Source organism: Athene cunicularia (assembly GCF_003259725.1).
Source record: "Athene cunicularia isolate RWA chromosome 7 unlocalized genomic scaffold, athCun1 chr7_part1, whole genome shotgun sequence".
In the NCBI taxonomy this organism is placed as follows: domain Eukaryota; kingdom Metazoa; phylum Chordata; class Aves; order Strigiformes; family Strigidae; genus Athene; species Athene cunicularia.
Genome location: NW_020799107.1, coordinates 27548527 through 27561720, shown reverse-complemented (window position 1 = coordinate 27561720; position 13194 = coordinate 27548527). Strand labels below are relative to the sequence as shown.

The window sequence follows — 13194 nt, the reverse complement described above, 5'->3', positions numbered from 1 at the left end:
TGTAAAAGTTAGTTCCATCCTAGGACAGTTCTCTCTAATGCTGGTACTCCTAGTACTTCCTTTTTATTACCTATCTCCCTTGTGGGTTTTCTTTCTGCACTGCTTCAACCAAAATTCTTTGGGATCCTATGTGGAATTTTTGTATATTCGCAGTCATTGATGACTGTAAGCCCCTTCCTTGTGCACAACCAAAGAGAGGGATAGGGGCTGTAGTTTTGTGGTGTTACCTGGGAGGTCTGATGAGGGCTGCTCCTGCTTTAACTTTCCCCTGCTTTTACAGCCCACTCCACTGCCTCAGTTTCCCAGCATTGTGACACCCAGGTGCTGGCTAGCAATGGAGATGGGGGTTCTGCTGCCCCTGCCATTACGTTTCTGCTGGGAGTTTTTGGGGTGGTCTGATGTCAACCTGGTATCAAAGTGAGCCCTGATCTTCCTTGCTTCTGTGGTATCTGTGGAGATACCTCACCACTGCATGGTCTTCAGCAAGCCTTAGCTGCTCGCTTTCTGACTTGTTGCTGTCCTTTTGAGTTGTGATGAACTGAGTGCTGAAAAGAAGTTTCTCAAGTGGTTGCTGTGAAATTCACTATTTTTTGCAAATTTGTCTGTTCTATTCCTTTTTATTACTAAGAATCAGATCAGGATGTCACATTTGTTTGATATGCTGAAGGGAAATGGCTCAAAAACCTGGTGCCTGAATTTCTCTATCCTCATCTGAGCCTTTGCTTAAAGAGTATACCATATTCATAACACTAATTTAGAAATCCTGCACTTTACATAATTTGCTCATTAGAATAGACACGAAGCCTGTATTTAGAATGGGTAGCTGGTTACAATCCACCTCAGGATCCATTCTATGTTATTAAAATGTTAAGATCATCTTTTATCAAGCTGAATTTACTAGTTGCTGAAGCCCCAAGCACTTCTCAAAAGGCAAGTAAGCCATTCATGTTCACACATGTATTTATGACCTGGAAGAATAGGGCTGGAGCAGATGGAAGCTCAGATGCATTGTAAATCAAGAGAAGTGAACTTCTCTGTGAGTGGGAGTAAGTGGATGGAGTTGGGTGACTTAATCAGGAGCTTCATGATGGCTGATGTTCTAGTAGGGAACCTGAACCCAATTCCTGAACCAGGTGAGCGAGGTCTGGGTTCCCTTCTCCTGCCCTGTGGCTCCCAAGAGCGCTGTCCCTCTCTTGCTTCCTGCAGCCACCTCCGTGTTGAAATGTCAGGCTGTAAAACTTGCTGGGGCGGGGGTGGCAAATATGGGAATTGGTTCTGGCATTGCAGGATACTTGTGTTAGTACTGGGATATTCATTTAGACTTCAAATTAAGCTAAACTGAAGAAGCATAAACTTTTGAATAGCTTCCAAATATCAAATAATTTGCACATTACATGGAATAAATTTCTGCAGGAGTTGCTGGCTGTTACAAATGTCTATTCTTCACTAAGTGCAAAGGGTATTTTCCAACTTCACCTTTTCTAATGTAATTATGTAGCAGCAAGTTAATTAAAAGTGTCTATAACATTAACATCCTGCTCTGCCACACATGTTCTCTCCCCAGAGAGAAGATGAAAAACAAACTGCATGTGGCTGACCTAATCACATTGCTTAATGCAGAAGCAGAAGGCACCAGCTGCTGCTGTTAGGTTATCCTAGGTAGGTTCTTGTGCTGTACTCACTGTACCATGAAAATTAAGGCATGTGTGCAAGGGCCCCTGTTACTTAAGGACGTTGCCTTGACATGCACTCTGATCACCTGCCAGTGCTGATGCATCCTTCTTGTAGGGGATCACTGCCTGCTGGTAATGCTGCTAGACAACTTTTTTTTTTTTTTTTTTTTTTATTTTTAGGGTGCTTGCAAAGCTTATACCACTGCAGATTTTCTGTACTATGTGCTGATGCTGAAATGGGAGGGAAGGTCAGGCTGAAGTGGGATAGGAGAAATGCTGTTTATTCATGTACATTAAGCTGACAATCTTATATTTGACGGCCTGCTTTGGAGCAGGAATGTCAGTGTCAGGGGGAGGGCTTTTTGCTATGAATATGCATTTTTCTTTTTCCTTCCAGGTGTAAAGTCCTGAGTTTTTGATGAGGCTGGAAATCTTTTAAATCTTGATTAATGTTTAGGCATTGACAAACCAATTTTCTGAAGTTTGTGTTGGGAAGTTTGGTTTCATTCATTACAGTGGAGATGTAACAGAAAGCATGGGATCTGCTGGGCAGAACTACAGGATGCTATATTCAGGAGCTGGTTTCTGACCCTGGCTCAGACTTCCTCTGTGGTAATAGTCATATTGTTTAAACTGGTTTTCCCCTGTAATCACTAGCTGTGTGTTCCTCTTTTTCTCAGTGGCCTAGTTTAGAACAGTTGGCTCTGATTTTAAAAAACTTTTGCAGGGTCACAGCTGCAGCTGAAATCAGCAGAAACTGTCATTTGAATGTATAAATAAAATAAATTGGCCCACAACTGTCTCGAAGTTAGAGAGGCTGAAAATTCATTGTGCCTCAGTTCCTATATGTAAAATGGGATGATAATGTCCTCATCCTTTTATTGTTTGGTACACAACTCCTTCATAAATGTCAATGACAAGCACAAAAGCAAACCATAAGGAAACTTTATTAGCACTTGAGTGTCATATGAATAATACCTGATGCTCACTGCATGATGAAAAGGAGCAGTTCTGAGTAATTCCTTGTCTGGGAATCACTGTCCACTTAAAGCACTGAGCAAGAAAGTAGAGCTGCTCTTTTTATGTATTGTAATAATCCTAGGTAGTTAACACATGTGCTTTCTTAATTAGACTTTAAACCTTTAGAGTATCTTATGCCTTAGTTTTAATGTAGGAATATTTTTTGTTTAATTTCTCTATACCCAAGAATTGTAGAATAATTTGGGTTGAGAGGGACCTCTGGGAAATTAGTCCAGCCTCCTGTTTAAAGCAGGGCCAGCTTCAAAGTTAAAGAGGTCATTCAGGGATGCTAGTTGAATTTTGGGTGTTTCCAAGGATGGAGATGCCACAGCCTCTCTGGGCTGCTGGGCCAGGGCTTACCGTCCCCCACCCATCCAAGAATTTTTCCTCGTATCAAACAAGGAATTTCTTTTGCTACAACTTGAGACCATTGCTGCTTGCCATTCTTCTGTGCATGTCTGAGAAGAGTTTGTCCCCACCTCCTCCATATGTAGGGGACACAGCAATGAGATCCCCATTAAGCCTTCCCTACTTCTGAAGGCGGCTTAACAGACCCAGCCAGGTCCCTCAGGCTTTTCTTGTCTGGCATGACACACCTAGCTTGCACTGATCCATGGGTTAGTCCATCCTAGGCTCAAGGCTTTGCATTGCTCTTGTTGAAATTTAGAGGATCTTATTCGGCCTGTTACTCTGGACAGTTGGGATCCCCCAGAAAGGCAGCCCACCCTACTGTATCCTGACTGCACCCCTAGGTTGGGGCTCCCTTGAGAGGTTGCAGAGAATATGTGCTGGTCTGTTGGCCAGCTTGGAGGCATTTAGCAATATTGACTCCTGAAGTGTACCACTTGTAACTGTTCGCTAGTTAAGACTCCAAACTATTGGCGATTGCTTCTTGAGTCTGGTGGTCCACACAGTTTTTTGTCCCTGTTGTACTCCAGGATTATGGTCTTTCTGAATATTTAGATAATATAGTCAATTAAGTGTGTTTTTGCTTGCTTGGAAGGTGGTAATAACTGTTATGCTCTGTATTTAATCTGAAATATCTCAGAAATGGTACAAAAATAATTAAAAAGCCAAGAGGCTTATTTGGAGTAGATGATCAGTGTATTTACCTTCCATTTAATAACCAGTGTTTTATTGTTGCAAAGTCAGGATGGCAATGTGTAATTGTCAATATAATCTTTTTAAAGTCATAATCACAATTACATCTTAGAACTGGAAGGGCATATCTTTATATTTCTGATTAGGATAAGAGCTACTAGACTAGAAACAGACCAAAATGCCTTGGGGTGGAATGTGTAGTAAGCTAAACCATGTTGGACTATGCTTAGAGTGACTAAGCGATGCAGAGGTTTGCTCCACCAGTTTCTGTGAACAAAGCTTGCCAGGGTCCACTGCTCACTGAGGTGGTGTAGGTAACAGATTGCAAAGATGCTCATCCATCAGTGTGTTTGCCTCGCTTATGTTATGCCACTACTGTTTGCTGAGCAGAGTAGCTTTAATTTGACTGCTTGAGCTTTCTGAAACTAGACTTCCAAGGAAGAGTTTTGGTGTTTGGTAACAATAATATGTGAAACTGCATTATGGTGTACTAATGTACACTGGTAACATAAATGGTAGCAAAGCCGCAGGCTACAATTGTTCTCCAGAGGTATCAAGTGGAGAGTTCAGATCTGAGGTGACTGGTTTTTGTATGCTCCAGCTCTAAAATGTTGTGGGCTAAATCTACAGTTATTTTTCCCACAATAGCTTGAGTAGTAGTTATCATTGCAGAAAAATCTGCAGAGTGAGCTAATGACGCTTGGGTCCAGCTTCAGTTGTGTTACGCTGACGCAAATCCACCAATAAATTGTACGTGAGTGGAGTTCTTGCTGACTTGAGGTGTTCATGTACATGCAAGAGAAATTGGTTAGTTGAAACTTGGTGCATTCTTTTTCCAGACAGATGTATTTTGAGAGGTAGAGAGGTCTTTAAATGGTAAAGTAGTTAAATAATCAGCTTCATTGTAGTACAGTGAGAACACTGTTTTACTACTTATTTAATATTATCTCTTTCCTTTTTTTCTGTTGCTACCTTGCAAAAGCATTACAATTCAGTTTCATTTGTGTATAGTTGACCTGTGGCATAAATGCACACAAGAGGAGAATCAAATACAAGTTTAATTAGGATGGTTTTAAAAAACCTTTTAGCTTGATTTATTATTCCCCTTGAGAACTAGTATTGATAGAAAGTTTAGGTGCAAATGCAACTGCTATGTTGATAGCAGGAGGCTGGGCAGTGGGAGAGCCCCTCACCCACAGATGGGAAGCCTGGGCTGCATCATGCTGGGCTCATGGAGAGCTGAGAGCTCATTTCAGCTCGGCCGCACCCTTCCTTTGTGGCAAGCCCGCACGTCTCTTCCAATGCGTGTCTGTGCTCTCAAGGGTTTATAGGAGTACACGTTAAGAGAAGCTCTTATATCTAATGAGCATGTTTGTTACTGGCACACTTGTGGCCAAGTGGTGTTCTGAAACCTCCCCAGGGTCTACTGTCAATGTTCTTGTGATATTGTTGGACCTTTTTAACTTGCACTTGTTGGTTTCAATTAAACACAGGAGCTGAAGAGCAGGGGCTTTGCTGCTACTTTGCAGTTAACTGTAGGGTACTCTTGAAGAATTGCACAGAAAGGTTAGGTTTTTCTTCCAAAAGCCTTGGAAAAGCAGAGCTAATTTATTGATGTAGATACTCTGTAAGCAATGTAGAGGCTTCTGCCTTACCCTGTTGGGTGTACCGGGGAACCTGCTCTGGCACCAACGAGCTGTGGGACTGGACTGTGCTGGTGGTGGTTTCTTGGGAGCAAGGGATCTTTGCAGTTTCAGAAGATATGACCAAATTTTCCACTGCTGACATAGTGTGTTGCTTGTTTTTTTTTTCCCCTTTCTCTTCTCCCCTGCCCTTTCTCACCATGTAACAAAAAGGGGAATTGGTACATTGAAGATAAGCCCTTTACAGTGGTCAGTGAGAAAGAAGCAAGCTGTTACCAACAGTGAGCCTGTGGGTAGAAATCAACAGGTTCAGTGAAAATAGTTACTACTTTTTAAAAACTACAGTCAAAACCACTCATTGGTTTGCACTGTTATGATCCTGATTTCTTTCTTTCCTTTTCTTTGTGCTTTGCTGGCTTTCAATCTGAAGACAGTCTCTCTCACCAGGTTTTTGCATCTTGCTGTGAACTCAGTAGAAGGGAGCCTCTTCCCTTGGCCAGGGCCTGAGGGCACTGTCATAATGGTGGTGGTGGCAGCTATGGAGGCTGAATCCCCCTTCAGGAGCCCTCCCCGACATCTGCGTGGGCTCCAGGCTCCTGGTCATCCTTCCTGTTGGAAGCAAATCCACACAGTCTCAGCTGCTGTGCAAAGCCAGGCCTTACGCAAGTCCATGGGGAAGCCTTTGGCTGCTGCGTTTGCTGTTCAAACAGCTGTTGGGTCTTCAGAGACCTGACCTCTCAAAGTATCCCACGCGGTGCTGTCTGCGTCCCAGCAAAATTAAAATCATCAGAAGGGCGGTCCTGGAAGTTTTCTGTAATCACTTTCCAGATGGGTGTAATTTAGTGCCACTGCTAGTCGTGATTTGTTTGCAGGGGGCTTTTGGGGAGAGCTGCACTGTGACAGGTGTGAAAAAAGAGTGGGGAGGCTTTCTGCATTGATGTTTCTTCTTGAAGAAAATGTTGGCCCAGTGCTTGTCAGGTGTGAGCCTGGGTATCTTGGCTGAAGCTCCTGGAAGACGTCATTCTGGGACTGCTGTTCCTCAGCATATGCGTTCAAGACTTGGGTGCTGCATGTAAACAGGATACACGGAGAATTTGGCCTGATTATCACTATCTTATTGCTCCTTCAAAACAGGAGACCACCCTGTAGGGCACTGACAGCTGCTGCAACTTAAGAGGGATGCTAGAAAAGGACAAATAAAACTAGAAAAGGATAAATAAACTTAACAATAATCCTTTGTGAATGTTTTACTCCTATTGTGTTTTAGTAGCATGTAGATATGTAGAAATCTGGCTTGTGGTAAACATCTTTAAAGTTGGGGAGGGATAGTTTTCTGGAAAGAATATGACCTGATTCTGTAATTTTTCATAGACTTCAGTCATTTGCATACAGGAACAGTTTCAGTCCATCTCACAGTATTTATAAACTAAAAAAGTGTGATAAATGGGCAGCCAAGTACTGTGGTGTTCCGCTTTTGGAAAAACCCCAGATTTTGGGGGTTGGTAAATGTGCTGGGCTGGAGTTCAGGTGTTGTACCATAAGTTCCTGCATAATTTTTTTCCTGGATTGTGGTTTGCACAGTATCCTCACATAAAGTAGTCCAGCAAAAGTTAAAAAGATTTTTATTTTTTACATCTTTCAGCCTGTGACAGGTCTGTTGCAACACTTAAACTCTTTTTGTCTTCCTTTGACAGAAGGACACGTGAATTTCTACAGAAATATGAACTTTAGGGGTTGTTGACTCATAGTTGCTGAGCTGTTGCTGTTCCTTTGACAATCTGAGATTGACGTGAGTGTTTTGAATAGCTACAGCAGCATCTTGGCTGTGGAAAGATACAAATACCCATAGGTACATGCACATATAGGCAGCAACATGAATGCGAAGGCATTCTTAAAGTTGGGAGGTAGCCCAGTGCAGCCAGGCCTCACTGTCAGCGTTGAGATAAGTTGCTTAGCGTTTTGTGTCAAATTCACTTCTGAAATCTGTCTTCTGAGTCAGAAGACCTAGTGTGAGGAATTGTGGAGGCTTCTGAAGTATACAGGTAACTTTGAAACAGGTTTTACTGTTGTTTCATTTGAAACAATGCTGGTAAGGGCTTTAGGGAAGATCTTGCTCATATTTTACAAACTGTAGTTATCTGTGAGCAGAGCTAGTGCCTGAACCTCAACCTCTTGTTCTCAGAGTCTACCATCTTAAAAGCTTTCTATAACACTCTGAAGAGCTTTGCTGTTAATTCCATACTAGTGAAATATTCTGGGGTTTTGTGTTTTTTTACAATGCATAAGACTGCTTTAGCAATAACAAATATTTTAGTTTAACTCTTGCTGTGGAGGCACTAATCTTAAAATCATTGAACAAATCCTCTAGTTATAATTGTGGCCTTTTTACAGAAAAACACTCTCAGTATTATTTATGAGTATTCGCAGGAAAGTACTAGTGCTTACCCAGAAGAAGATTAGGAGATTAACTGTAGTTCTATAATGGGTTTGTGTGCAGTTATAGGATCCACCTTTTGTGAATGGCAATTTGCAGACTGGTTTTAAATCTCTTTTTTAGTGTGTAAAATTGTTACTCATTTAAAAATAAACCTTACTTCAAATGTTGAAAATTCCCTTGCCCAAATGGTGTGGGAATTTGTGCTGGGGAGTATGAATAGTGCCTGTAAGGTCTGTGCTTTTACTCTTATTTTCTTTTTTGTTTGTGTCTAGGCCCTTATATTGTCAAGAGAAATGTTTTAAATACCAACCAAGTTTTCATACCCTTCAGGCTAATCTGTTACTTACACAAGTGCTAAAAGTTTGCCCAGCTTTTGGCAGGGTAAAAACTAAATATTTTGGGTTTGTGCAGTTCAATTGCAGATGCATGAATGCAATTAAGAAGGAAAATAATCAGTATTGTCCAAGAGTGGAGAGACCTCTGTTGATGATCCATCTCTTTGGACTTTGGCTCTTCTAACATTCTCCAGTCTCCGAAAAAGCAAGGCACAGCTCAGTCTCTCATCCCTGGCAGTTAGCATGTCATATTATTCCTCTGCTGCTGCAGAGGTTAGTCCATAAAGAATGCCTCTCTGCAGCTGACTGTTGTGTGTCTTGGGATCTGCACCAGCCGCTGCTGCTGCTTGCTGGGCTCTGCTGCACTGAGGTTTGACCATTGGTGCTTAGTACATTTCTGTCATCTTGTGCAGCCAGATGAAGTCTTTTTGCTTGTGAATGGGAGATACCTGCTGAATGTACCTCTGAGCTTTACCTTTTACGTTGAGTTACAGTTCTTTTTGAGAGATGGGGTCTGGGGACGCCCTGTGTGCAAAGTTAAGGATTCTGGAACACAGCTGGCTGGTGTGTTTAACATCATGCGGTTGTGCTCATGTTCATTTGCTGCAACATGCTTCTTTCAGATTGGCAGCGTCCACACGGCTGGAGGTGACTGGCTTGCTTATCCTCAGTCACTTTCTTAGACATCTCTGGGGGCTGTTTTGAAAGTTTTTCAGTTAAGCCATCAACTTCTGGGACTGTTGAGGCTAGAGATAGGAATTATCGAAGAGGATGCATTTGGAGAAGTTTGAGTCTAGTTAAAGTGAAAATCAAAGTGAAGAAGAGCATGCAGATGAAGACAAAATGTGGTGAAATGCTCATTTGATGTAGAAATACATCACTGAAAGGGCTGCATTCCCTTCTAAGGTGACTTTTCCTTTTTCTAAAGACTGACAAAATCAGCTATCTCATCTGTCACACTCAGAAAAGAAGTTGTCAAATTATTTTAATTGAAGATTGTTTATTTACCCTTGTCAGATGAATGGACTTCCATCCCGCTGTATTCACTGCAGTCTAAAGTTACTTTTCTGATTGTTCTTGGGTTCTGTAAAACATATCTGTGATTTAGGCACCTTAGATAATGGAAGAGTGCAGCAGCTCTAGCCTGAGTGTGCAGGGCTCTGTACAATGCCTAACTGAAAAGCAAGGGTGAGGCTTGCATTCATTAAAACTGAAAAACAATTAGCTGTGACTAGGGACAATTTTCAGATGATTAAAACCCAAGCTCATACATTTTTATGACTATGCAATCTCATAATTTTCAGCTAAATTAGAACTGCAAGCAAGTCTAAACTGTACTTCCCTTGTATGCCAATAATAACAAATGAGAGGCGTCTGCAGAGGATGAGTTTGGTTATGTCTCCTTTAGCATTTTTATACATCTAAAATATATGCTAGCCTGAACACCCTCTGCTCCCTTGGTTTTATTTTTATCTGTAGTGCCACTTAATGAGCTATTAGAAATTAAATTCCTAGATAGTTCTGCTGGCTGCTCTCCCTTACAGGATATTACTGCAATACGGATTGCTGCAGTAATATCTAGAACACATATTTTTGTTTTTAAATGATACATTAAAATTTTTTCTTTAAAAATGTACATTCTTGCATCTCTTTGAATAGTATTACTGAATGGCAGTGATTTGCTCTGAGATTATCTTCATTAGTCTCATCCTAAATATCTTCCTTTAGGATGAAACTTAGTGTAACACATATTTATTGAATTATCAGGTATCTAATTAATCTGGTGATACTGAACTGTCTATAAATGAGCTGTAGACAGCAGCTTCAGCTATTATTTGAAATTTACCCCAATACTTAGTCCAACGGTGTTTGCAACCAAAACCCACTCATGGATATGATCCCTTGGCTCTAGTAGTCCTATTTTTTCCAACCTTTCCACTTTTGCTGCTATGGGGCTACTTTGACCTCTTAACAACTAAGGCTGCTGCTCCAATGGACTCTGACTAAATTTATTCTTCAACTTACTACAAGTTACAGAAATTTTAATTTAAAAATCTAAATAAGATTAAATACAAGTTTATTTTTTAAAAGCAAGTAGCTAAATTGTCTTCTATCAAGAGTGTTGGATTGTAGGATTATGCCCTACTGTAAATGGTGAGGTCATTGAGGTGGCATTTCTAGAATTATGGGAATGTACAGTATAAAGCAGGTCTTTGAGCTGTGGTTTTAAGATGATTAGTTTGTAGCCATAAGACTTGTAAGCCTTATTTGGGACAACTGATTTTCAGAATGAGTAATATATTTTGCCTGTAGTGATATTAAGCCTCTGTGCCAAATGCCCTTGATGGGTTCTCCTTTTTGGTGGGTGTTGCAAGTTAAGACTTTGAAAGAGAAATTACCTGATTTTCCTGCCATGCCGGAGGAGATGTTTCACCTCCTGTCTTACATTTCAGAATATCCTGATGTGACCTGCACCCGCACGTTGTGTTCTATAGAACGTATGTTGAAAAGCATGACTGTACGTGTAGTTGGGAAGGGTTCTGGGCATTAAAATAAGACCACATTGGTGTAAGAGTACCTGGGGACTGGTTTTGGTTTGTGACCGTGATCAAGATTCTGTTGATGAGCTAATGAAAGTTAATTTTGTTCAGGAGTCCAAAAATATAAAGCTTCCTTAGAAGAGGGAGCAGGAATCAGAAGAAGCATAGATATTGTCTTTAATTACCTGAAACTAGTACAGATGTGTCCAGAAGTGCCTGCTGAGTGAAACTCAAGTATTGGTGAAACTAGTTATGCCTTGAAATTATTTGAAGTTCAGTAAACCTGGTTAAACTGTCTTACAAAATTATTTTAGAAATAAGACTGGAAAATCAAAGTGTTGGATACTTTATTAAAATGGTAGTGCCATTCTAAAAATGAAGATGAAAATTCATTTTCTGAGAATAGGTAATAATGATCAGAAGCTAGGAAGATCTACAATTTGTTTGGTATTGTCTGATTGCTTTTCTCTCTCTCTTTTTTAATAGTGATCATATGGAAAATATTTATGGCTACTTAATGAAATATACCAATCTTGTCACTGGTTGGCAATATCGGTAAGTCTTTTATGGTGCTTTTTAGTAATGTTGGTCTTTGCAACATCTAAATGAACACTTTTTTTTTTAAATAATACTTGGATTTCCCTTTTTCTGTTGGGCAAACTTTATGGAAGAGTCTTATGCTTTTCTCAGTATAGATTAAGCTAATGTGTAGATGGTATTTGTATTAAGGCATGATTAAGAAAAAATGCATAGGAAGTATGAAGCAGTTCACTCATTTGGTGGCTTATAACTGCTTGTATGTGTAAAAAGCATGTACAGAGTTAATTTTTTTTACTTTTCCATTTAAAATACTGTCTTTTTTTTTCTGCTGACTCTTCAGCTTTATGCCAAATTCTGCCATTGTTTTTTTAAAAAAGATATTTAAGACTAATGAAAATTTAAACTCAAGCAATCTTTTCCCTTTAGTTCCTCAGGATGTTTGTCTCCCCTTAATAACTTGCTTTTTTTGATAGGTGAAACTCTTTGGTCAGGCTTTCTTCTGGATGCTGTTCCTAAAGCAGCACAGTGCAACCAAATTAATATTGGAGAGACAAGCCCTTAGCATACCACACCGGCCAAGTTCCTGTGCTACCACTGGTGTGCAGTCACTTGTGTCAATACACTTATTGTTAAACTCAATTGAATAGTTGAAGCATAATGTTCACTTTATTTTTTAAATCTGGAATTGCTTCAGTTTCACAGTTTTGTATCTGGGGCTGTTTTACCCTTAATTTATGTAATTTAAGGATGTATTAAGCCTTAGAGATTCAGGCTACTCTTTTGACTCCCAAAATCTTGCAATAGCACTCTTCTGTGAGCACACTGTTCTGTTGTGCAATCGCTGCTCTCTTAAAAAAAAAAAAAATTGCTAAGAACTTAATTTTTGTGCGGTCTTGTTGGGGACATAATTCATATGTCTGGGGTTGTACTGACTCAAGTCTTTAAGTCTCAATCCCATCTGTGCCAACTTGTAATCAAAGTTTTGACTTGTCCCAGTATTACCCCCCCCCAACCCCCGGTGGGGGGAGGGAGGGGGAAGAAAAAAAAAAAGAGCTGGTTTCATTTAGTATATTTGCTTTGTTGTTATTGCAGATTTTTTGTTTTAAACAATGATGCTGGCCTGCTGGAGTACTTTGTGAATGAGCAGTCTAGACACCTAAAGCCCAGGGGTACCCTGCAGCTAGCTGGAGCTGTAATTTCCCCCAGTGATGAAGACTCTCATACCTTTACAGTCAATGCTGCCAGCGGGGAGCAGTATAAACTAAGAGGTAGGACCTGGATTCTTGGGCAGGGGATTCTTCCACTAGAGGACACTCCTGGCTCTCACCTGTGGCTGCTCTGCTGGGCTTGGCTGCACTGCCAAAGAGAGAGAACTTTGGCAGACTGCTGCAATAATTGTATGTGAAACGTTCATCCCACTCTTTGGTTAAAAACTGTTCTTCTCTGTGCGTAGTTCCATATTCTTTCGGTTTGATGACTTGAAGATGACCATGTACTTCAGATGTGTAGAATGGGGTTTAACTTCATGCATAATGTCCTGAAACTGTACTGATTCCAAGTTTTCACAATCATTGTAGGTAACAGTACTGTGTTGATGCCTGTGGATCGCTACATTATTCCTAATGTTCAGTTTGTTAGCCTTCTTGTGGTGGTTATAGAAGCCCATTCTCTGATTTTGTAGGCTACAGAAATCTGGGCTAATATTTTTTTTTTTTTAGTATTTCTTCCCTTGAAGACTTGCTGTCACTTTCTAATTCAGGGTACCTTACTTTTATTCCAGGAAAATGTGTCATGTTATATTGAAATGTATGTGAGGGAAGTTATTGTTTGTTGAAGTTATATGCCATTTATGTTGAACTTGATTTAATGTTATAGCTAATTACAGGTCAGCTGAACAAGTTTTTA

The 13194-nt window shown here is 40.4% G+C and overlaps 1 protein-coding gene across 1 annotated transcript in view; it reads left to right on the top strand.

The window, feature by feature from the left end:
- The first annotated feature begins 1636 nt into the window (after positions 1 to 1636).
- The window catches only part of OSBPL11 (oxysterol binding protein like 11), a 34029-nt gene continuing 22471 nt past the window's right edge, over positions 1637 to 13194 (top strand). The window contains exons 1-3 of the mRNA XM_026852908.1: positions 1637 to 1659; positions 11236 to 11304; positions 12382 to 12557. Of these exons, the coding sequence (XP_026708709.1) occupies positions 11243 to 11304; positions 12382 to 12557 (238 nt within the window). The 5' untranslated portion in view covers positions 1637 to 1659; positions 11236 to 11242. The remainder of the gene's footprint in view (positions 1660 to 11235; positions 11305 to 12381; positions 12558 to 13194) is intronic.